The sequence below is a fragment of the Malurus melanocephalus genome, unplaced genomic scaffold, assembly GCF_030028575.1.
Source record: "Malurus melanocephalus ecotype Western Australia unplaced genomic scaffold, MMel_1.1 scaffold_41, whole genome shotgun sequence".
NCBI classification, from domain to species: Eukaryota; Metazoa; Chordata; class Aves; order Passeriformes; family Maluridae; genus Malurus; species Malurus melanocephalus.
The window spans coordinates 561,340-587,346 of record NW_026623273.1 but is presented as its reverse complement, the minus strand read 5'-3'; the positions used below and the strand labels follow the sequence as shown (position 1 = coordinate 587,346).

Here is a 26,007-nt window from a genome sequence, read left to right as displayed (position 1 = left end):
ACTACAATTAGTAAATTTTCCATACAAAATGCAAATGAAAAACAAGCTAGTTGTAATGTGTTCCTCTTCATAAAACCACAGAAACATAGAATATGCTGAGTTGGAAGGGACCCATCAGAATCATTGAGTCCAACTCCAGACCCTGCACAAGACACCCCAAGTCACACCATGTGCCTGACAGCATCCAAACACTTCTTGAATTTTGTCAGGCTGGTGCTGTGACCACTGCCCTGGGGAGCTGTCACCCTATGGTGAAAGAACCTTCTTCCTGACATCCAACCTAAACCTCACGTGACGAAGCTTCAGGCCATTCCCTCTGCTCCTGTCACTGTCACCACAGAAAAGAGATCAGTACCTGCCTCTCTGCTTCCCCTCATAAGAATGTTGAAGACCACAGTGAGCTCTCCCGTCAGTCTCCTCCAGACTCACATGGCTTCCTCTCCAGACCCTTCCCCATCCTCATGGCCCTCCTACAAATGCTCTCTAAAGGCTGAGTGTGTTTCTTACATTGTGGCACCCAAAACTGCCCCAGCACTCGAGGTGAGGTTGCCCCAGCCCAGAGCAGAGTGGGACAATCCCCTCCCTTGTCTGGCTGCCGATGCTGTGCCTGATTACCCCAAGGGTTGTCCCTCCTGGCTGCCAGGGCACTTCTGACTTACGGTCAGCTTGCCACTGACCAGGACGCTTAGGTCCCTTTCCCCAGTGCTTCTTTCCAGCATCTCCTGCTCCAGCCTGTACACACATCCAGGCTTGCCCCACTCCAGGTGTAGAATCTGGCACCTGCTCTTGTTAAACTTCATACAGTCGGTAACTGCCTATCTAATTTTCTAGAGACTCATTCTCCATCCTTGCAGAACAAATGTTCTTCCAACGCCAGCACAACATCTGCCATTCAAAACAAAGTACTACCTTCCAAACATATTAAAATCTTTTTTATTCCCTAGAGTCCTTATTAGCAGGTTAAGTTTGAGCACTTTTTATCTCCTGAGAGTACCTGCCCCTTGAGAAGAACTAACTTCAGCTTGGAAATTTTCAGGCACTAGAATATATTGTCCAGGAGGGTGGAGGAGTCACCATCCCTAGAGGTGTTCAAGAGGTATCTGGATTTGGCGCTTGGTAGCGTGGTTTAGCGGTTCAGGGGTTTTATTGGGGCAGTGTTGGGTGCAGGGAAGGACTGGACGGTCAGAAGGTCTCCTCCAGCCTTGACGGATCTAGGAGTCAGTGGTCACTGCCTGGCACATTAAAATTAAGAACGCACCTGCGGAGGCACGTGGCCGCGAGAAGCGGGCGGGCCCGTCGGGGGAGTGGCCGCGGGGGGACCCTGGGCACGACGGCCCGACCCTCACCTCGCTGCCCCCGCTGACCCCACTGCCCTCGCGGCCGGGCCCTGCCATCCCTGCGCAGCGGGGCCCCACTCACCGAGGTGCCGGGAGAGCTTCACCTCCCCGTTCAGCCACTCGCACAGGAGATGGGACATGGCGTGAGGCGCCGCCGCCGCCCGGTTCCGCGTCCCGTTGCCGCGGCGACCGAGGGCGGCGCCTGCGCGGCGGGGGCGGGGCGCGCGGCGGAGCGGGCGCGCAGGCGCGGCGGGCGGGCGGGCGCGCGGGTGTCCCCGGGCGCGGAGGAAGGTGAGCGCGCGGCGGGGCGGGGCGGCCCCGGGGGAGGCGCTGGGCGGGCGGGGGCTGAGGCGGGGTCGGCGCGGCGGGGCTGGGCCCGGCATAGCCCGGCTTCGCGGGGGAACGGGGWCGGGCGGGGGTCGGCCCGTGCTCTGCCCGTGCTCTGCCCGCTGCCCCCGCGCCTCCAGCGCGGAGCTGCCGTCCCGGGAGCGCTGCCCGTCCCGGCTGTGCGTTCCACGTGTGTTTGTTTGAACAGCCACTTCCCCGTTCCGCCTCGGCACCGGCGCGGTCCGTGTTTGCTCTGAGCTGGTGTGGGTGCTGCAGGACAGAGAGCCAAAGTCTGGGAATCAGGAGGAATTTCTTAGGAGAARGGGTGATCAGACACAGGAATGGGCTGCCCAGGGAGGTGGTGGGGTCACCGTCCCTGGAGGTGTGTAAGGAAMAACTGGMTGTGGCACTCAGTGCCCTGGTGATGTTGGGTCACCCGGGCCACGGTGATGTTGAGTCACAGGTGGCACTCGATCACTTCAACAATCTTTTCTAACCTGATTGATTCTTGTAATTCTGCGAAAAGCAGCCTGGCGGGAGAAAGGAACTTAATCCCGGTTGATTTTCCCAAATCCRTTCTCATAACAGCACACATTATTACTGTGCTGGCGCCGTGTGGAAAGGGGGAGGGAGAGCGCAGGATGCCGAGGGGAGCTCTGGCAGTCCGAAAGGCGCGCTGCACATCCAGAGGGGTGTTTTCCATCAGCTKTTGGTGTGCTCGGGAGCGTCCCTGTGCCAGACAGCTGCTCGTGCGGGAAACGCTTTTGGAGCGAGACAGCCGAGACAACCTTTGCTCAGCTTTTGCGTGCATTAAGTCATCTTTGTTTTAGAATCACAGTGAAACAACCATTCGTGGTTGTAGTGCTCCTGTTTGAAGCATGTGTAATAGAACTGTTGAGCGTAGGGAAGAGAATTACCTTGGAAAATACAATGCCCACTGTGGGTGTATAAATTGGCCTTTTTTCTTTTCCCTGATAAAGATATACTCAAGTTTTCAAGTACTTTTCATCACCATACAGGATTATTTTTCTTACAAAGCCAGGAACAAGATGATCTAGTGGGTAATGACAGACAAACCCTAATTTTCAAAAGTGACAATTATCAACAGCTGACATGAGTTGGAGTGCTACAGATTCTGTTCCTTGAGAACAAATAGAATTCCTCAGATTAAATTGGTGTGCTTTGATAGAGGGTGTGCTTTAAATCAAATTAAATCCTTGAGAATAAGAATAAATGTATAACTAGTTATACATCTGGAAAAGGTTGGTGTAGAATTAGTGGCATKTGAATGAGTGAACTAACAGGAAACTTCAAGACAGAGGAAGTACTTTTAGGACAGTTGCTTAAATTAATATTTATATTCTTTTAAAGAATCAAAGTTTTGCATATATCTGAAATTATAAAAATACTTTAAGGGAAGAAAAAAACCTTGAGTTATTTACATTTTTTTGTTATAATATTTGTAGTGGGTGAATCTACCATCAGAATGTTTATCTGGTATGCCAGGGAGGAAAGAACAAAAGTATTTTAGCTTCATAATGGAATTTTTCCCATGGCTCCTGAAATCGATGTATTTGAATACAGTTAAGTGTTGCTGCAAGTAGTCCTTGCATAACATAAAAGAAGCTTATGTTGACTTAAAATATGCAAATCAGAATTGATTTGTATTAAGTATGGAACTACTTTTCATATTGCCTCTGACTTTAGACAGGTGGTACTTCCTGTGCCTTTAGACCTTTTTTTTAATGGAATGTATTCCTTCAAGTGTATTATCATATTCAGTGGATTTCCAAACACTTGATTTTGTTTAAAACTGACACGAGTTGTTCTGTCAGCTGAGATGACATAATAAAATCTTAATCAGATAAGCTAGAATTATGAGACATGTTGAATTTAATATTCAAATTCAGTAGTGGCTTTCTGTTTCATCTGTTTCAACTCTTAAAAATTGATGCAACTTTCTTTATTCCGAGAAGTGATAGAATAATGTATTAATCAAGTTTTGCTTTATTGTTTCCCTGAATTTAAGAACTTGGAAAGATGTCTGTGTTCTGCAATGTGAAAGCTGAGTCCAGAGAGCATTTAAAGGAAAACAATTGCAGACAACAAATAATGTAAGTGTTTCTCTCATTCTTCTGTTGCTGAAAAGACTGGTATTTTTAAATAATATGGTTGTTTGTTCACTGTGCTCTTAATTTTTTACTTCTTTGCTTGGAATGCCACTGAGAATATCCTGAACATTCCAAATTGATTTTTCACAGTACTCTGTACTTTGGATGATGTAGATTTTAAACAGTAATTTGGGGTTGTGAAATGCATGTGTATTTTTCACCTAAAACTCTATCTTTATTTTTAACTTAATGCATCTTCTTGTGGACTTGCTTTCAAGGAGGGGAGGCTTTTTTACAGGCTGGATTTGTAATAGTCAAAGGAATAGAAGACATCAGACAGCAATCTGTTGAGCAGAAATTGAAGTGTCAGGGATCATCTGTTACATTTCATTCATTTTGCCCACCTGAAAGAAACTGCACCTATGAAGAACGAAAAATCTAAGATGTAACCAAGTCTGCAGCTTTTTTGGACATTAGTTTTGAATAACATGGACATAATAGTTGTATGCATAAAGAACAAAATGGCAAAATCCAGTTTTAAATGAATAAATGAATATGAATAAACTGTTTATTACAAAAGGATAATCAAAATACTTCTAAAGGTTCAAGATAATAAATGGAAGTGGGAGTTAATTAGAAGAAATTACTGCAACTTAATACAACTAAGACAAAGAAAAGTCAAACGAAGGAGAACCTGAATTCTCAAATTAAATTGCATTTAGATTGAAGCTGTGSAGACAGCAATAGCAATAAACTGCTACAGTGTAATTAGAGAAAGTGTGGGTTCAGGAGTTTCCTTTTGTGCACCAAAATTTGCTTGTTCACGCATCAACCAGATGGTTTATAAACATACTTAAGTATAATTTTTTTACTTGTAATGTTATAGTTTATATTGTTTGCTTGTTTTTTCTCTTTCCTGGTTCCAGGAAGTTACAAAGTTACAAAGAGGGCTAAATAGCCTCCTTCTCCTAGGGCGTCTTTTCACTTTTTCCTCCCAAATTTATTATTCATTTTACTTAATGTTGTTTGAAACACAGAATATTCTGAGTTGGAAATTGGATCCAAAAGGGTCATCAAGTCCAGCTCTTAAGCAAATAGCCCATGCTGGGATTGAATCTGCAATCTTGGCATTATTAGCAATATGCTCTAACCACCTGAGCTAATCTCAGGGTATTTATCCACTCTGACATGGTCAGATTATTATGTGCTCTTTGAAACAGCTTTGACTTTATTCATCCTTCACCCATACTCTCCTCTGGTTACCTCTGGGTCTTCATGTCTGTACTGAGGACAGAAAAAGATCAAGCTCTAAACAAAAAAAATCATGATCTTGAGATCTGTGCTTAGTACATATTTCCATAGGTGCTTGCTAGTKGCATTGCTCAGCTCCAAGGCCCCTGCTGGCTCTAAAAGCAGCAGTAAACAGCAGTAGCTTGTCCCGACTTCTAACTTGATTTTCTCTGTTGCCACAAGGTAGCTTCTATTTTGAGTCACACCCTGTGTTGGTCTAGCCCGTCTCCTGTCCCTGACAATGATCAAAAAAAAAAAAAAAATCTGGGGAAAGAAATCAGGGGAAATCATATACTAAGACCTGTTAACATATTCTCTGTTGCCGTACTGGACACTCTCCCTGCCATCACTGAATGTGGTGAAGGACTGTATGCATCAACATAAGCTGGCATAATTAATTTTCCTCCCATGAATACATGCAGACAGCTCTGTATCTCTGTAAATGTTTCATATTGGCGGTGGCCTGTGGTAAGGATTTCCATCACTTAACCATTCCATAACTTAATCCATTAGATTACCCTTCATTATGTGATGAATTGCCTTGTTATGTGTATTTTGAGATTGCATCCTCTGCTTGTTTTACAGCGCTCTAGCTGTTCTGTTATTTTTAAACAAGAACATTAGGCATCTGACTTGCAGGTTGAACTGATGCTTCAAGCGCTGTCTTGCTTCCAATAGCTGTTTAATAGATACGTTTTATATTAACATTTGCTGCCCATCTTCATTTTCTCTCAATCTTGGTTGTGGGATTGTGTCTCTAGAGAATTATGCTTTCTATGGCATATTCTAATCATTATTATCTGCACAAAGAATACTAGGGTGTGAGTCTAATGTACCAGTTCTGAAAAAAAAGTCCTCCACTTCACGGAGTTGCAGAACTAACACCTGGCAGTACTGATGTGGCTGCATGCAACATGTATGCAAGATCTTCATTTACTGTCTAAATAATCTCTTTATATTTTAAATGAGTGTGTTCAAATACTGAAAAGAATATATAATGAAGTCTGAAAAGTAACAGGTGTGCTGTGTGCAGGAAAATATTGTAACTGGGTGTGTTAGTATGTCAGTCCAGGTTGAGTAAATCTCAGTGAATCCTGCAAGATTAAGGCAAGAGAAGTGCAGAGAAGTTCTGACATTATTAAGAGACAGAGCAAAATGTTTCCAGTGTGAGAAACTAGTACGGTTGTATGGCTGACTGTTGTTATGATTCTTCTTTGTACTGGTAACGGAGTAAGGAAGAAGATCATTTAATATTCTTAAGCAAGATAGGTAACTGGATGGTWGTATCTGAGATAATGTGATTCCATTCAGTTCAGTTATAGCAATTGTACATTTAAAYCAAAGACAGAAGGATTTTTCAGCTTTGAGTGAGAATTTGGTATCTCCAGCGTGATGTGCTTGGCAGGAATTACAATTCACTATGGTGGATAGTGGAATGTGATACTGAATAACATTTGAAATATTGTTGCTGTTTGGCTTAATTTATGAAACTATTTAGTTGTAGCTTTGACGTAGACAGTATTTCTTAACCATTTAAAGAGCAAAGGAACACTCTATATATAACACCTCAAAACAGTAAAAACTGAATGTAAACTATTGAAAGAACAAAACTGCCTGAAAGACTAAAAATTCACAATAAACAGAATAAAAGAAGCTAGTAAGATCGTTAAAACCTCTTTGGGTAATGAGAACATACATGTCTTAAGGTCACAGTAAATTGCAGGGAAAATAAAGACTGCAAAGTCAATACAGTTTTAAGCAAGTGTGTGAAAAACAGGAATGAGGAATTTCACTACCCATTTCTGAGCATCTCATCCTTCTTAATGGCGTATTTTTGGGTTTATTACTTCTTTCTTTCCTGTGCGTGATTTTTTTCCTATCAGAAAGTTGGCGCTTTTGGGTTGAGGATTCCATGCTTTCTTAGTGATATAATAGGAATAGTTAGGAAAGGAGTTGGCAAGGGGTAAAAAAGTTGATGATTAGAGAATAGAATTGATCAAAGGTTCATTGAGGAATGTGACTGGTACATGGGTTGCTAACCAATAAGAGGGTTCCATTAGGGATGGAACATAGAAGATCAAGGCAACACAAATTGTCTTTTCTATGRCTTGAACTGAGCCTTGAAACTCTGAGTCACTGTTTCTCTGCCTTAGGAAATCACGTATAAAACATATTRTCAGAAGATGGTTTTAGTCAACCCCAGTAATTACACACATCCACACACACCTGTGTCATAATACAGTTAGAACTAAAATTATGTAAGCATTTTTCTTGTAATAGTACTTTTATGTATGGAATGGTTGTGTACTTGGTGTAGATGAATGAAAGCTCTCTCCACCTGGCTGTTAAAAAAAAAAGGCAGCAGTGAAGTAGTAAATAACGTTCAGATGGTTCATTTTTGTCATGCACGGTTTGTTTTCTGTAAGACACAAATCCAGCTAAAAATCAGAGTTTTCTAGGCAACTACAAATTGTAAGTATATACATTTATGGATGGATTACTTTATATACAGTGGTCTGCAATATTTTGAGTAGTTCTTAGAATACTCTCAAGGCCTCATCAGCTATTATTTTATCTTTATCATTCAATAAATGCTCATTAACTGCGCACCACTTGTCCTACATTCTTTTACTGTGGCTTTTGTCTAGTATTATTGAAGAATGTGTTTAATGTAACTAGAATCCTCTTGGAGGTTACTGAAAGGTAACTGATTTTTCTTTCAGAAATAGTATGGCTATTATATACTAACAATTCTGTTCAGTTATGTTTTTAGAGTATAAAAATAATATTCTGGCTTTGGAGTAGAGAAAGAATGCAAGTAAGCATAATGTAACCAAGTGATCTGGAATTTGGCTAGCATTCTAGGAACGAATGCCAGCACTTAAAAGCCATGGATAGTTCCTTCTCATTATGTTGAATGAGAGCATTGGTCAAGCATGTTCTATATTGGAAGTAATCCTGTAAAACATCAGGTTTTCAAAATGTGCTTTAGTCCACAGTACTTAGCTAATTAGGGTAAAACTGATGATGTAAATAGTTAAAATCAAAGTGATTTTGATGTAGCTAGACAAAGGAGAGACTATGGGCTAACTTGCCCAGTTGTTTCTGTTAACAACAAATTAATGGTACATTGTGGCACAGCAATGCTAGTGCACAGAATATAACTTCTCTTCTACAGTAATGATTTATCTTTCAAGTTGCTCATTTCTCTCCTTTTATGCCTGTGTAATTTTGCTCTCAGACTGATTCCAGTAGATGTTTTCTTTTCTTCTTGATCCAATGGATGTTTTCTTTTCTGCCTGAGCGTAGGAGTTGCTGATAATGACAGGGATAGTATTGTGCTTCTGCTTAATGGCTATGGAAATACAATTTTAACAAAACCTTGAATTATTCATAACCAGTTTCTTATTTGATTACATGTGCTCTGACTAGAAGATTTAAACAGGAATAAACAGTCTGCCTTAAAATAAGCAAAATTCTGTAAGAAAGTTTAATATAAATTGACTGAACAGGCTCTAGTGAAAGAAGCCAAAAAAGGCCAATTGTTTGTGTTTCAAGTTGTGGCATAGATAAGCATTTTTAAGAAATGACAGAAATGTAGTGGCTTGTGTGGTGAAGCAATGACTACCTTATTATTACAGATGGAACACTTCAAATCGAAAAACATTGTAAAAAATTCTATGATTAAAACAGTCTYAAGCCACTGAAGCAGCATGCTACTCTGCCTCTCATTTTCTCCAGCTGCCTTACCACTTATTCCTATTTCCAGCTCTTTTTGCTTGGTTGATTCTTGTTCTTTCCTGCAATAAGAATTATTCTTACCCATGTATTTCTGTTTATTTCCTTCTTCATATTCCTCAGGTCTTCACATGTGATGACGTTTCTTTCTTCTTTTCATCTACTGCCCCAAACCTTCTGCCCTACCAAGGTTCATAAATGCGTTTTGTTTTGAAACTAATTTATACACATTCTGAATTACGTGTTTTATCGGAGTTGTAATGTAGCAACTCTAATCATTCCTTTTTCATTCTTCAGAATGATGGTAGAAACTGTTAGAATTGCTCTTTAGGTACAATGGCAAAAATTTATTCCTTTTGCCAATTTGCATTGTGGGGAGGGGAGGCCAACACCCCTTCAGCTGTTCCTTTTGTGCAGGTACATTTTAAGCTCTTTGGCATATGTATGTTTGGCACCTGCCATCTGGGCAGCTTAGTGTCTTTGCACATTACATTTTTGAAATTCATTCCCCAGAGGGATGGCAGATGTCCTCCTTCATCCCAGAGAAATGTTGTATGAATGAAGTTTGAAATTAAAACCGAAGAAAATCATGGTTGAGCTGTCAAGCATACATGAAAGCAGTTGGTGAATACACCAGCTTTAAAAAACTTTATGACTAGACAGAATATCTGTTTGCTAAGTACCAATGGAAAAACATTGATCATGTATCTTCAAATTTGCATAATTATGCTCATGTTCATATGTCTGCTGTGTCTTATTCCAAACACATGCTGTAACTTCTAACTCATCATACACAGTTTAWGTTCAAGGTCTAGCACATCTTGTTTTGCCATTGGGTTTCAGAAGCTGTTTTTTCACCTTAGGATCAGCTAGTTGTGAATGTGTTTATCTTTTTATGCAGAAATGAGTGTGCCTAAAGAAATTGTCTCAATTACAARTTCTTTTTTAGCAGCAGAGGAACAGCATTTGTCAGAGTGAATCATKAACAATAGTCGGAATGCATTGTTTTCTTCCTGCCTCTTTTGGAAACCTTACTGAATTTGAAGCATCACTAATCATCATTAATAGTGGGTGTATACTCAGGTAGACCCTTCTTCACTGTCAGTAAAGAGGTGACTCTTTCTTTTTTACTGACAGTAAAGCTCATTCTGCCCTTTGTCTTTTTATGCTTCTCACCATACTGTTACTTCTCTYTGGCAATAACAGATGCAGATGCTCAGGCTGCACTGTTAAAGCATCTATTTAAGCTGCAGTTACAATAGTGGGTACCAATTGGTATTAGATGTTTTCATATACAAACACTGGAAAGTTGCTAGTAGAATTTCTTCTTTGTTTGTAATTTTGTTCAGTAGAGGATTTGAAGATTTACTATAGCCTTGAATAGAATTCTTGCTGTTCATAACCATTTAATACATTATTCTTTCTTTTCCATTTTCAAAATTAAAATTTTCMCATTTTCTGTGACAAGAACTCTCTTGCATGGTAATTAATAAAATATGTAAGTAAAGCAAATTTAATCTGTCTTTTTGTCAGTTTACCATTGTATAGCAGCATTAAATTCTTTAATTAAAGCTGATACCTGCTGCAGACACTTGATCAATGCATGCTGCCCACATCAGAAGAAACTTACAGGAACARAATTGTCCTTATTTCCTTCATTTTGAGAAAGGTGTCTTTCTAAGATTTGGATGTACATTTTTGTTTTCTATGAGAATATAATTCTTTATCATATTTGGAATAAGAAAAGGCCCAAAGCTATAAAAGGCAAGTGCAACTAAAGTTATTTTAAATCAAATAAAATCTGTCCTTTGATTTAATTTTTTTTAACAGATTAATAGGTGGTATTGATTGAGCGGGACAGATGAAGTACAGGAAAATAGTTTTAATTTTGAAACAAGAAGGGTATCTGACTGACTTTACAGCTGATACAGCATCAAAATAATCCCATATTTTTGTATAGGTTATGTAAATAAAATTTAAGAGTATACTTCTTTATATGAGCCATAGAACCTAAGATGCATATCATTCTGTTTATGGAGTTAMACAGCTGCTGCTTGTGATTAGCTGCATAGGGAACCTCTGCTCAACAGTCCTTTTAAATGAGTGTTTTTAACAGTTTGGGTTCCATGGTATGATATAGAATGTCAAATATGACTAAAATTTTAAAAAATGAAGATTCATAACAAAAATTAGGTATAGCTTGTGTATGGGTGTGCAAGAACATGTGCATATGCTTTAAAATTTTTTTTATACACTCAGTGATTTTGAAAGCCCTTTTGCAAACACACTGTTCAGTGTTTCAAAGGATAAATAAAAAAAAATAGATTGCTTTCTTTCCCATAACRTTACTTATTACAATAAAAAAAATTATTTTCCCCTGAATTTTAAATGTAATTCACTGGTTTAATGATGTTTTTCAACAACATCATGATGGAAGAAATTTAAATAACTATAGAAATACAACTTCATTAAAYATTTTGTGTGTCCCTTCTAACTGAAATACTCTGTTGTTTTCTGCTGTTCTATCCTATGCATCTTTTGAATTTGTTGTGTGAAAGGAAGAGAATGTCTATAGTAATTTTAATAAGTATCCCCAGCTTACTTCTTTTGAAATAGAGAGAATAGCATTGCTTTCCTCATGGGAATTTTTGATACTTTAATAATTGATTTCTATTGTCCCAAACACTTCTGTATTTATGAACTACTACTTCCTATGTTTTTGTAAGATTAAAGCAGGTATTTCCATCCTGTGTATAATGTCAGCATATAGAACAGCATCTGCTAGAGATAGTTTTTCAGTAATTGCAACTTCTTGTTTTGTTGAACCTTGTAATATATTATACTCTATGTCTGAATTATGCAACAGAATTTTTTTAGTGTGGTTAGTTTTTTCCCTTCATCTTTATGGYTTTTTTTTTGTTTTCTGTGATGAACATATCCTCATCAGTGAAGAAGATTTTACTGTTGATCATTTATTTTCAGCAAGGATCCCTTAGARTGTTCAGAATATGCAGGTGTGGTTCAGCCATGGTTTATGGTGCTATAAATTGTAATTTGGAATTTAACAAGCAGAAAAAATCACATGCTTTGCAAGGTGATAAACTGTGGGAAATTCAGGACAAATAATGGAAGAATAAATTACTAAATTGCTAAATTACTAAATTACTAAATTACTAAATAATGGAGATGTCAAATCTGGAGTTAGTTAACTGTAATTACAGTTTGGCTCAGCAAGAGATATTTGGAGATATTTGTGTTCCTTAAAGGAAAAAGCAGATTGGAGTTGAAGAACATTTTGTTTTTAATCCAAAAGTGTCTTCAGTCATAATCAGTAAAACACGTGTCATAGAGACTTAAGACAAATGACGATGTTTAGCAGAAATTCTTACAGAATTACATTTATCTGTCAAGTTCAGTTGCTTGCTCGCTATGTAACAGCCTGGGCTAAGGTGTAGCGGCCATAACCTTTAAGTATACCATTTAGAAATTTGTGCTGACCCATAAGSGTGATCCATATTTTACTTTTTGGAAAATTAATCCCTTTTCACGATGCTGCTGCTTCCCAGTTACCCTGATAAGAAAGTTAGTTGTTCTCTTTATCCACAATGTGATGCTGTTCCTGTCTTGCTGCTGTCTTGTCACCATTTGGACTCTGGACTATTTTCAAGTAGTTGAAAGACTTGTCTCAGTTTCTAAGCTCATTTTCATAGTTGAAGCATAAAGTATTGAAAGGGAGATATTGAGAGAGAGAGAGAGAGAGCGAGAGCAAAATTCTAAATGATTATATAATCATTATTATAATTTCTTCTTTTGCATGTGTTGTCCTTGTATGAATCAAGAAGTTCTTAAGAGAACTGTAGATACTAAGCCATATTATTCCTTTTGCCAACCTTGTTTATCCTTCTGTTTTAGATAATTTAGGTGTTGTGTATATTCCACATATATTCTGTTTACACTGTTAATGCTGTAATTATAGTACTGTGGAATAGTGTTTCAGAAATAAATGGAGTTTTAATTCAAAYGCTGTTGAGTGAAAGAGCAAAATTGCTAAAACTAAAAAATAGAAAACCCACTGTCCTTACAGARGTTTGGTTTCAAACTCTAGCTGAATCTTATTAATATTTTTACAGTCTCTGCTTTCGATTATGATCCTGTCTTCCTCCTTCTTTCTCAACTGATATTACTGTAATTTTTACTGACAACTGTTTGTGGGAACTTGTAAGTGCTCAGGAAGCATACCAACTTTATTTCTACCAGCTTTTTCTATTATGCAAGACCTGCGTATTGCCCTTCACATTTTTTTTCTGCTATCCCTCATCTTTCTAGGTTGTCTATTTYCTCACTGAAGAGAGGATGTTTTTCTGCTTTATTTGAGATTCCATTAMTTTTTACATATATTTTATATCTCAGGAATACTAGAAGGCAAAAAATTCTAACATATCTTAATCAGTCTGTTAAACTAATTTATTTTCCACAATGATTTTGTGTTAGAGGTGCCTGGATATGACACTTGGGGTGRTTRTGGTGGTRCTGGGTTGATAGCTGGACTGGATGATATTGAAGGTCTCTTCCAACTTCGTTGRTTCTGTGAYTTTCAGGTGTTATAGTGGGTTTCACATCAGGTCTTGACAATGTAAGAAAAACTCCTAAGCTAAGTACGTAGGATACGTCCACAGAAGAAAGAAGATAATGTGTGAGTTTAGGAGAAATAACGTTGCCCTACAGTTACAGTCTAGCAAATCATATCAGCAGCTCTTTAACAATCTGCTGATCTACAGCAGGCAGAAAAAAATAATTGTAGGGAAAAAATTATGTGTAAAGTTTAACTTGGTGACTAAAGAAATTAAGCYTAAGACCCCAAAATGTCATGCTTATGCTTTTGTGAAGTGTTGTCATTACTGATAGCTTAAAAATGCAGGTATACCAGAGTTATAATTTTGTTAAGATAAACAGAAATTTGCTAGCAAATGGCTTAGTGGACCTGAATTTACCACAGTCTTTGCCAAAAAACTACTGATGTATGATAAGCACTTTCATTCTGTAATATGAAACATGTGCATTCTGTAATGTGGCATACTGAAAGCTTGGAAATATTTCAATACCTTCAAGCCAGCAACTATGTAAAGCARTAAGATAAAATCATTAATAATCAACTTCTGGATAGAGATTATGCAAGTCTTCATGAAGCAATTATCATTAAAGCAGTTTTTCTGGATAGGACGTGTCTTACAGAATAGGAATGCAACTTTCCCAGAGAACATAAGCAATGACTAGTGAACTAGTGAATCACTAGTAAACCTAGTGAATGTGAGTAGATTAGACGAAGATGTTCTGATTAATTCTCTTTGGGAGAAAAAGCCATTTTTCACTAAAATCTTAGGTTTGAAGCTGTAGAAAAAAAAATCAATAGAATAATAGAATAAATGAAGCATAGGCCTTTTAGTTCAGAGTCCATTCAAAAGCAATAAGAAATAAAGTGTTTTGAGAGAGAAAAGAGAATTAAAGTGAGGTCTACTTATTTAGCTGGAGAATGTTGATATATTTCTTTGCTCAATCCTTAAAATGTCAGTAACCTAAAAATCTAAGAAAGGATTTCATGCTGGGTTATTTTAATGGAAAGATGAGCACATTTCCATATCCTTGTCCCACTTGCACAGAATTAGAGGCTTAATGAAACCTTGTTTTTCATGCTCCAGTAAAATACCTGTTTATACTGTTAGGGTTTCTGTGCAGAACAGGTATCTAGTAATTGCTGAGATACAGTGTRTCTTGGTTTGAAAGACAGATGTCTGCCATGGAAGGCTGGAATGGAGGCTGTGACACCCCTTCCCTTTGAATTGTTATACCTTGGAAATCATGGGGCTTTTAGGCACAAATATGGGAAAAAGRAAGTTCTTTACTAATATGTATGACAAGGCAAATAACACCAACGGCAGCAAGAACCAAGCAAACCCGAAACCAATGGCAGCCCGCTCCCCTGTGCTGCAGTTCCGTTCACRGCCGGCAGGGGCGCTGTGGCTCCGGCCGGTGATTCCTCCCCGCCGGCAGGGGCGCTGTGGCGCGGGYTCCGGCCGCTCTCCCCCTCACGGCAATGGCAGACACGGGCAAGCCGCAATGGACGCAGTAGGGGCTTACTTTGCGGACTCACAGGGAGAGCTGATGCTGGTGCCCTCTCTGGATAGCAAGTGGAGTTGTAGCAGGAACCTTAAGTGGCAAGCTAGGAAGGCAGGGATGAGCGAGGTCTCGGAGTGGTGGAGGATATGTCTCAGAAACTTGGCAACTGTAGCTGGAACCACGGTATGTCTGGGCAGGRCAGAGGGTGCGAGTTAGAGTGTGGCAGAGAAAARCCTCGGAGCAGTGGCAGGGTAACTGCAGGGGCTGGGCAGTGGCCATCCAGCTTCTACACACAGCTGAGAGATTCCCCTGCAGGAGGAAGGGCCTCAGGGATCCCGCGATTTCCCCTGATGTACTCCAGCAGATGGTGAAGGGGCCTTTGGTGAGGTAGGGTGTTGATAATGCCCCWGTGCAAGGGCCACTCTTATGAGCAAAGGCTCAGCTACAACAGGAGAAAAGTAGGATGCCGGGCTCCAGTGACGGCAGCGAATTCTCCCACCAAACAGCAGTTCCACCGTCGTCCTCCAAGGCAGAGAGAGCAAGAGCACCAGGAGCTGTCCCAGCCCCATTTTTCACAGCCCAGTTCTTGCGGTATCTCTGCTCTTCCCAGAGAAACCCTCAGATAAGAAAAGTGCCGCCAGGTATTCTCCTCCCCTGAGCTTGGCAACTTCTTTTGTCTCTGTTAAGCAACCAGTCATTGTTCCTTAGCAATAAAAAGGGAAAAAATTCCCTAAGAGAAAAGAAAAACAAAAGTAAAAACCTTAATCTCCACACAGTGTAGTCTATTTGAAGTATTTCTATTTTCCTCTAGTATTTTACCTAGGGTACTGTAACACTGAATTTGAAGATTTGCTTTCAGTCTAGTTGTAACTTGGGGAATTCATTTTGTGCATGTGAACAGTTTTATTTCTGTTCTTATACAACTTAGTGTATTTTTTATTTAGAGTTTAAAGTAGGGTATAATATGAAATTCTTTCTTTTTGCATTGTGGGGCTTTTTCCCATGAATTTAGGAGCTTGTTTGTTATTTAATCCATTTCATCCTCATTTTTTGAGAAAGTAAAATCAAATGCTGGGACACAAAACAGTAATCCTTGCAACAAAATGCCGACTGCTAAATCATTGGAAACCAGTCTGATTTGACATTATGGCCAACTGGATCTCATTTGTGTGGTCCTTTTGTGGCTTGTATAGGTAGAGTGCATGTTTAAATGAAGTATAAAATTATACTTTGTAATTTATAGCTAGATTGTAATTTATTGCTAGAAATAACTGTTTATTGCATTGCCATGACTCAGAAATCCTTTTATGACACAAGATGATGATGCCTGAGAACATGTGTAAGGTGAAGGTTAAATCATATTTTCTAATTTGTTGTTTGTTTCTTAGCTTGGCATTTGACTGTAAACATGTTTTATTTGTAGCAGCTTATCAGTTAATGAAACTTGGAACTAATACTCAGTATGCTGTGCACAGCTGGATACTGAGCAATCCACTTATTTTATTGTCCCTACAAAAATATGGTGTAGTCTACCTTTTAACTGAGGGACAATCTCTGAAATCACAACAGCTTAAATGAGCTAGTTGTAGCAGATGTAGACCATATGTTGTTTCCTAAACTGTGCTACTTTGGTGGTCCTACCCAATGACCTCTTAATTGATCTTAACATATTTATTACAATTTCATAAAACTGTAGAAAGGATTGGGTTGGAAGGGTCCTTAATGACATCTGGTTCCAGCCCCCTGCAACTGAATTGTTTTACATCAATGGAACTGAACATGGTGTTAACCATCTTTTAAAGCTGTATTCATTAGTTTTAAGTTAGACTGTAAGATGTTTTCATAAAAGAAGTTGAACTATAAGAGAAATATCAGTCCTGTCACTTCTTGTGTATTATCTGTTTCTCACTTTGCTCCTTTTTTGGTCAGTTTGAAAGAATACTTTTACCTTATTCAGCCGTTAAAATTTTACCTGTACTTTTGCTGTTAAATTACTTTTTGTATATACCTTAGTTGATTAATTTCCTTTAAATGTTTTTAGATGAAGTGCTAAGTTAAATATTATTATGAATAGACATGACGTTATATATTTTTTGGTTTTCAGAATAAATTTTAGTAAATATATATATATTTATGTRTATATGGATCTATGTCTATGTAAACATACATAACTTGTGTATACATATATATTATTACACCTTCTATGTTAAACTGTCACTTTATGAATCTGTAGCTTAGAGTTGTGAGAAAATACTCATCAATACCAGATTACTCTCACAAATGAGTATTTTAGGTTGCTCAAAGAATCACAAGCAAAGTGGTGGTCAAAGCAGGTTTAGTATTTGAGTGAAAGCGCGAAATTTTTTGGAAAGATTCATTCTGCTTACTTGATGGTTAAAGCAAGCAGAGAAAAAATTGGGCTAGAGACTAAAACCAATCAACCTAAAACTAAAACCAACCAAAAATTATGGTGTAGGCTGGAGATGGTAAAAGAACAAGAATAGGAAAKGATTAAGGATAAAAACAAGTGAGGGAGATACTCTTGTAGAAAGTCACAAGATTTGGGCTGGACAGTTTGGTCCAGACTTGACTAACAGTTTAGGCCTAAAAGTTTTAACAGCACTTAAACTTAAGACCCCACTTAATTGATATTTAAACAGTCTATCAAAAGATTCTATAGAATTTTCCATAAGCACAACAGTAAATTACCTCAGGCCTAACTTACAAGTATAAATCACTTGACAGTCTAAGAGAGCAACATTCAAAGTACATTTGCTTTAGCTTATTCACACTTGCACACACACACAGACCTGAAGGCGCATGTACAAGGTAATCACTCGTGAAAAATTCCCCTCATGTTCGAGGACATCCTCACACTGGATCCTTTTGCATCTTCTCTACAGGAGAAGAGCTGAGCCTTGAGGAGTGCAGGTATCAGCCCAGGACCCGTTGTCATTCACTCCCAGTACAGCAAACTTGCTGAGAGGTGCCACGCTGAGGGCTTAATGCAGCACTTAATGCAGCACATTAGGAGGCTGCTCACAGCCCAATTCAGTCCAAGAGAACTCAGAGTCATTATGAAATTGCAAAAGAGCTCTAAGATCATCGAGTTCAACCTTTGACTGATCACCACCTTGTCTGCTGGACCATAGCACTGAGTACCACAGTCAGTCATTTCTTAAACACCTTCAGAGATGGTGATTTCACCACCTCTCTGGACATTCATTCCAATGAATTCCTGTCTAGCAATCCATTCTGTGTAGAAATTCCTTCTGAAAGGAAGGGTCTGCTTAGCACTACTGTTCCTAGGGTCACAAGAGAGTTGGCTTAAGTCATAATCTTCCATCTTGGCCACAATTCAGGTTAGTAACTTCAGTTCCACTTAGGTTGTTATTCAGGCAAGAAAAATAAGTTTCAAAAATGGTTTGTGCTAGATAGCACATGTTTCTGGGAGCAGACAGTATTCCTGAGAAGCTCAAGAGCTTAGTCTGGGTGTTGTTTGTCAAGGCTGAGGTCTAATGAGCATTTCTGAGATCAYAGTGGAGCCTGAGGCACAGACAGCASGGGAAGGTACCACCACACTTTCTCAACATTTTCTGCTTACTGCATAAGACATACTTTAAAAGATACATTTAAAGAAATGAAAATGGGAATGACATGCAATTTGCAATCACTTTTCTTGGTCCTGGGAGAAAATCTTTATCTTCACTTTAACAGTAGTCACTGTCAAAAGAGGAAAGAGCAATATTGGAARGGGAAAATTAATTTTGAACTGGCATAAGAATCTACTTATTTTCCAACTTGCTGAGTTTTTTTTTAATAAAGTGTTGATGTTAGGGAATAAATAATGACTTCTACTGTCTTTTAAGAATTTTAAGTTATTAAGCTGGTACAAGAATGACTTGGTACTGTATAATTTAACTGTGTATGAAGAGAATAACCTGCTCAAAGAGATGATGTGAACTTTGCAATAATTTATGCTGTCTGTTAATTACTTCTTCCTGAAGTGAAGTACATGACTTTTAAATCAAGGGAAAACTCAGTGTGGGCACAGCCATTAAAAGTGATGATTYTCTAAATTAGTAAGGAATAGTATACTTGTAAGTGTAACTGGATTAGCCTCTGAGGAACATGAAAAACAGAAGYTGTGTGTCTTTAACTAAGCAAAATGTATTTCCTGCCCTCAGTGCTCACCCTCCTCCAATCGTTGGAAGTAATATTCCTATCAGACAAACACAGCCATGCAATCCCAGAATGACAAGATAAACAATTGGATGCAGAAATGTAAGTCAATACAATGAATTTCTATTGACTTTTCTTAACTCCTTAATCACATGAACAAAGTAGGTGGCGATTTGATACTCTAATGATCAGCTCTGAATGACTTTGAGTGATGTTTTATTTATAGAACTTGGCGGCCTATAATGTGAGTTAAAGTGAAAATTGTGCTCAGGCTTAAAACTGGCTTTTTCATAGCCAGTAAAAGAGCATTGGTAGCCAGGTCTTGGTGCATGAATAAAGTATAGACTGGTAAAAGGAGTTTTGCTGCTGTACRTCAGACTGTCCCTGCTATGTGATGAGTCAGAATTTGCTCTTGGAATCTGAAAAAGTTAACTTTGCAGTTGTGGAGCCAAAACCAAATTGRATAGCATCACGATGACAGTCTCAATCTATGAATGATTTGGTCTTGATTTTGAAGAGATATATCAATGTACTAGTGGACGATGTACTAGGCAGCTGCCTCTTAAGTCTTAGGAACAATTTTGGAGTATGATTTATATGATGAACAGAATAAACTCAGAAAAAGTTCCCTTGTAAATATTGAAAGCCTGAAGAAGGGTGTGTAATATCAACAGCAATTTTGGTACACTATGTTAACTTTCTATAACCATAGCTTTCTTCCAAAATTCATTTAATTTTTGCTTTATGCAAGTGTACTTGGAGTAACAACAGAGCCAAAAAGGAAATGGAGCAATTCTATCATTTAACTAATCCTCTTCAACAATTTGAATACAAGTTATTGATGTGTTAATCACATCAATAGTGAACTGTAGATAATGCCAGTTGCTCTTCAGACATTAATTAGGCTTAGGCTTTTTAGCAGTTAATATTARAACAAATTCATTTTTGTTTAAATCCTTAGTTGCATTTCATTATAGATTTGTTTATGAAAGAAACAGCTGCATCTTTTGCTTATCTCTGTTAGTCTGCCATTTGAAATATGTCGCAGAAATTTTTTGCTCCAGGCAGATTTATCAGAAGTTTTGCACATGTAATCACACAATCTTTGATTATTTGTTATCCATTGTATTAGCTTCTTCCATCCTTGAGAAAGGAGTGAAAAAACCTATGCATGTCTGTCTTTGCAGATAGAATTATTTGCATTCATAATTATCACAATAGGTAAATGGTTTATAGGTGAATTACACAGCAGGTCCATCATCGTTAAACTTCCAAGTATATGATTGGGACMGAAATTTGGCTGTTAGCCATCGCAGTATCATGCCTTAACTAATGAGATCAGTCTTGAAGCAGACTGAATCAAAATTTTCCTTCCTTAGAGAATAAAAGTCTCAAGGTATGTTCTAGCCATTTGATATAATAAATTATTAAGTATAATTGTATAAGKATAATTGTATAAGTATAATGCCCTGATTGTTTTTGTGGCAATCAGGGATGGCAAATATGCTATTTTGTACCTTTCACAGGAAGAGATTTAGGGAGCAGCTTGGTTATTTTTTCCTTCTTTGGGTTTTCCATTAATGTGTCTTCTCCAAGATAGTGAGTACTAATTCACTAAAATGATSCCCATGAAAGGGAAGCCACCTCTTCTGGAAGTGCAGTTTTGTTGAGTTGGACTTTGCTAGAAACCTTGCAAAATTCAGGCCTGCTAAAGACTGGACTGAACATCTTCTTACTGTTAAATAAAGAAGAAATTATATGAAAAGGAYCTGTACTGCAGGAATAAAACATATGTATTGCATATATGAAAGGTAATACACATTGCAGGAGGTATCCTGCCACTCTATATTCAAAAAGCAAAAGTTTAGCCACTTTCCATTATGAGTATAGCATTTCTGTCTCAAAAACATGTTCCATACAGCGGAGATGATGATTTTATAGTCAAGAACAGAGTGAGTGAGAAGCATAGGGTTGCAAGCCTATGTAAGACACAAGAAACAACAAGGAAGCCAGAGAATGATGGAGAGTCACTTGGTTTTGGGGGGGGACTGGCAGTGCTGACAGAAGCTGGAAGAATGTAGAAGCTATAGTTTGCTAGTCAGAGTGAAAGGAGCAGGCAACCATAACTGAGTGGTGGTAACAGAAACGGAGGTAAGGGGCAGATCTGTGCTATTGTGGCGATTGAAATAGAACAGCATAGGCAAAGCGAACTTGAAAAGAATGTATTTCCTTATACTTGTTGTGATTAACTTATATGAGTAATAAGAGTTTCGTAACTATTCTTAAAATCCAGTTCTTTTCTTCATGTTGAGAATCCTGTATTTCTTATCACTCTGTGTCTTGCCTTTGGGCCCACCCAGCTTCTTATGGATGAGATGGCTACTGACCAGTTGCAATATATTTGTCCCTCTGCCTAGGAAGGGATGACCTCTCTATCTAATAGTATTCAGAAGACTGACGTAGGAAACAAATACATTGTTGGAAGCTACAYTGGCTCACATCTTTCTGGTTCTATCACTATTTTACAGACAGTAAGAACATCAAGATTGCAAAAAATCAGTTGGTACACAGTCACAAAATAGAAAAACTGTTTGTAGGTTGATTGTTCTGGGATTTCTTTAGTTRTTCATATGGGCTCTTATTTTTCATTAGGAGGTCTTTAAAATTTCACATCATTGAACACTACTGGACTTTCCAAACATTGACTAGTGTTAATTAATAATCTCAATATAACCTATTTGGTTTTTAAGTTAACAGCACTGAAATTGCATAAATTTTATGGCATGGAGTTCATTGTGTTACTTAATTCTGAAAGTGAAAAAAGGATACAAGATGTTTAATACTGTAAACTTTCTCATTTCTTAATAGGAAARTGTAATAGATTTGTTGCACTGTGTTGAAATATTATCATTGTATAAACAATACTTTGTTTTAAAAATAGCTAGAAGAGTCTCAAACTTTTCAGCAATAAAATATGCCATTTACAATTTGTAAAATTTCAGCAGCCTTCTCAATGCAAATAGAGAAATGAAGTCTACACAAAGTCTTAGACAGTTTGTTTTCTTTTAATCAGTTGCTAACATTGAGTTTGTAAAGTTTTCTGAAATTATTACTTTTATCAACYGGAGACAATCACTCGATCTGTCCCATTTTATAGACTGTGTAAAACTGTGTGATTTATATTTCTCCAATTGCGTCTAGAAGGATGATGAAATTTTACAGATTCTAAATGGTCTTTGATGAAGAGTTTGAGACTCTCCTAGGAATGTTTTTAAACAAAACTGGTTTTCTAAGGCTTATTCTGCTGAGAGAAAGGTGAGGTGAAGAAATGTAACTGTATGTCCGCACTTCCTTGTACAATCCACTGACCACATTGTCAACTTCTTTCCTTTGAGGAAAAGGGGCAAAATATGGCATGCCTTTCTAACTCTGCAATCCTAAATATATTCTCTTGTAGGAAAAGGATGAACGAATAGATTAGCAAGCAGGTAGTTAAACATGAATTACWACTATAAAACAATTAAGATTAGTGCAGATTGCTTGCATGACTTATAGTAGTTGCTGTAATGAACAACCATAATGATACAAAAATCAGAATTGGAACTGCAATAATTGAWAACTTGTATGACATACATGGAGATTCTGGCAGTTTGGGTTGTTTCATTTTGCTATTTCTTCTGATAATTACCTCAACACACTTGAAAAGGCATCATTAAGTATAACAAAAAGAAAAATCTGTCATCATCACATTAAAGATTACATTCTCTAATGCTGAAACCTACATCAGAATTTAGGAAATATAATATTTTCTGTCTGATTTTAGTATCTATGTCTTTTGCAGTTCCTATTTAACCTGTGATTAACTTTCCCTTCAGGAAAAGGTGCCTGAAAGAATACATARAGATTTTGAAACAAGAAGTGTGAAATAAATCCTTCTGCCCCGGGTCCCTGACTGTGCAATATCATGTAAGTTATTAAAGCATTGTGTCTGTTTTTTTCCTTTGTAGACAAAGAAAACATACTGTATTCTGTATTTTTAATAATGCTTTGTTTTGATTAAATTCCTCAACAGTCTTGGTGAAATTTTTTTTATTTTTGAATTGAAGTTAATTTAGTAGATATAACTATGTTGAAAGATGTAAATTGAAACCTTACTTCATTACTTTTTCCACTAAAAGTGTTAACYAGACTTGTAATGCTTTCAAATTATTCCAGCTGACCTAACCCTGAGATATGTGAGACTGCTTATTGGTTACTTTTTTTGCATTGTTACATTGTGCTTTTACAGTGTTATGAGCATTTAGAAAGTAAATGTTGGTGTTGGCTGAAGTTCTGTAATCTTGTTGTGTGGTTTAAATAATTTAATTCTTTTGAAGCTGTCAGATTAATATTACAGTGTTTAAGTCACTATGGTCTGGAAGGATCTATTAATTAATGGATCCAGGAAAACAAGTGATCTCATAGGAAAGAAATAAACAAATTCCAATATATATTATTTATAGAATATATGGGCAGAGGATACCAAAGTCCTTAGAAGAAAAGAAAAATTTTAATTCTCTGTATGAAACAAAAAYGTCTGACAAGTTTCAGTTCAGTATGTGTTTTAACACAGTATTAGCACAGAATCTGTCTTGCAAATATAATGCTTCAACTGATACGTGTTACAGTATGATTAACATACATCCAAAATAACTTAAGTAAAGAGGTAATAGAATTTTTAGAGGAATTTCTTGGCTACTTAGATTGGTAGAGCCCATTTGCAAAAGAGAGGAAATAAAAAAGTTGAGACAAGAAGTAGGGATTTGGWATCCTCAATAACTCTTATTTGAAGAAAGTGTTCATACCTCTAATGACTCTCTCAGTTAACTGACAAAACCCTGTGGCTTMTGTATGCACTAGGAAAGCCGTTCACTGAAGTCCTCACTATAATAAAATATCAGCTGAGATCAATATGTTACTTTATTTGGAACTTGKTTTTTAGTGTTTCTTTGGTTGTTCTCCATACATTAGTACTAGTAGAAATACATTTTCCCATAATTTCTATTAGCATTCTCACATGACTGTTGCAGGAATTTAAGGATTCAGGGTTCCTTTAGAGTGGGTGTAAGAATGAACTACCCTGTAAGAATCTTGCTTTTAATCATGAATTTACCTTGAGCATGCTTATTTTCTTTTTGATTATGTTCTTTTCCTATTTCTTACTCCTCCCTCTGTTGCAGAAAGCCCTATATCTTTTTAACTTTGCTTTTAATTTGCCCAGTATTCCTTCAAGAAGAATGAACTTACTATCTTTGTTGTTTATTCATTAGTAATTCTTCTAAAAGAATTTTAAATTTAGATTTGTCACATCAGTCATTATTCTTTTTAAAGCCTTTCTGTGTTTTGCAGCTGAAATGGTACTTACAAAAATTAGGTAATTCATTAGATTTTAAGATAGTTTTGAAAATTAGCTTCCTTTCCTAACTATAATCCTCTTCTTCTATACAGATGTAAAATACATGATGTCAGCACAACTGTGTTTGCAACTGTCATCTGATTCAAACTTTCTAAGAATTAACTCTGGGGCYTTGCTGTAAGTACTTTGTCTAATAACATTTGATGCCTTTCTAAATATGATTGTATTTCTTAGARAAGTCTAACTCCTAGAGGTAACTCCATTATTATTATTAAAAATGGCTAATTAATGATTTGGTTGTGTATTAACCAAAGTATTAACAAAAATATTTTTTTAATGTGTAAAATGTTTTATAACAGGGATTTCACAGAGCATTGATARTGCAAGCTGCTCATAGTCTTTACAGACTGAACACTATTTTTAACAATAATTTAAACAGTCTGTCATTTTCCAAAAACCATTTMGTTTCTCTTCAATATATTTGCAAATGCACATTTTGTGTGGTTTAGTCACCTGTGTAAATAAAAGATTTCTCTGTTATTAACTGAAATGAGCAAATAATCACTAACAGTTTTGCATTGGCATTATTTTATTCAAAGTAAGTTCTCACAAGTTTACAGAAAATGTTGAAGTTTCAGACTCAAAAACATGAACCGTGAGGGGACTGAAGTACAATTGGTATTTAACAAGTGCTCTTACTTTGATTAACTGTGGTTATGCTACTATGCTTACTACATCTTGCTGAGCACTTTACTATCTTAGCATATAATAAAATTGGTACTGTCATTCCATTGCATTCTTTCAATGGTCCCAGTTTCCTTCATTTATTTATTTATTAGTTTATTTATTTATTTATTTATTTAATATGCAGTCTGTAGGAAAATAAATCATATTATACATTCTACTTCTTCTCTGAAAGCAATAGTATTCATAATTCTTCCAACTTCCTGAGGCTAAATTGACAAATAAGGGCCAGACAGAGGAAGAATTCTTCAGCATTTTTTGTTGGGAGTTTAAAACAAAACTAACTRAACAAAGTCAAATAGAAAGCTCCCCAGAACCCCACAATAATTTTCTTTACATTTTAAGCCCCACTGTTCTTGAAGATGGAAGGTCAGTGTGATGGGAAGTTGTCTTAATGGTTGTGTTAACCTGATCTTTTTTGTCATGTGAGCTTGTATACTTTAGGTATTTGAAAAGGAAAATTGAAAACTTATGTATAATAATATTCAATAGGAAAACAATTATATGAGTGGAGTGGTGTATTCTTGGTGACCTGTGTTGCTTAGAAACAAACTGCTGTCTTGTCAATTGATTAAATCCTTGTCTTCTAATTGTTTTTACTGGAAAGTAAAACATTGCAGTCACTGACTCAGGCTCAGACATTCTTCCATTAACCATGAGGTCAAGGTACTATCTGTTTCTTTTCTTTCTTCAGTCTCCATYTCCACTAATATGGCTCAGACATCTCTCAGTTGTTTGAGTTCCAGTTATTAGTACTGAATTTACCTGG

At 37.3% G+C, this 26,007-nt stretch overlaps 1 protein-coding gene and 1 long non-coding RNA gene across 2 annotated transcripts in view; one reads left to right on the top strand and one right to left on the bottom strand.

Annotated features, from left to right (window-relative positions):
* SPEF2 (sperm flagellar 2) overlaps nucleotides 1-1,506 on the bottom strand; it is a 76,836-nt gene extending 75,330 nt beyond the window's left edge. The window contains exon 1 of the mRNA XM_057364667.1: nucleotides 1,420-1,506. Coding sequence (XP_057220650.1) covers nucleotides 1,420-1,477 — 58 coding nt within the window. The 5' untranslated portion in view covers nucleotides 1,478-1,506. The remainder of the gene's footprint in view (nucleotides 1-1,419) is intronic.
* A 78-nt stretch (nucleotides 1,507-1,584) lies between these two features.
* LOC130572753 (uncharacterized) lies at nucleotides 1,585-24,665 on the top strand. Its single transcript, XR_008965260.1, has 5 exons — nucleotides 1,585-1,628; nucleotides 3,694-3,778; nucleotides 19,105-19,201; nucleotides 22,975-23,065; nucleotides 24,587-24,665. It is a non-coding gene; the product is annotated as an uncharacterized LOC130572753 (long non-coding RNA).
* Nucleotides 24,666-26,007: the final 1,342 nt, after the last annotated feature.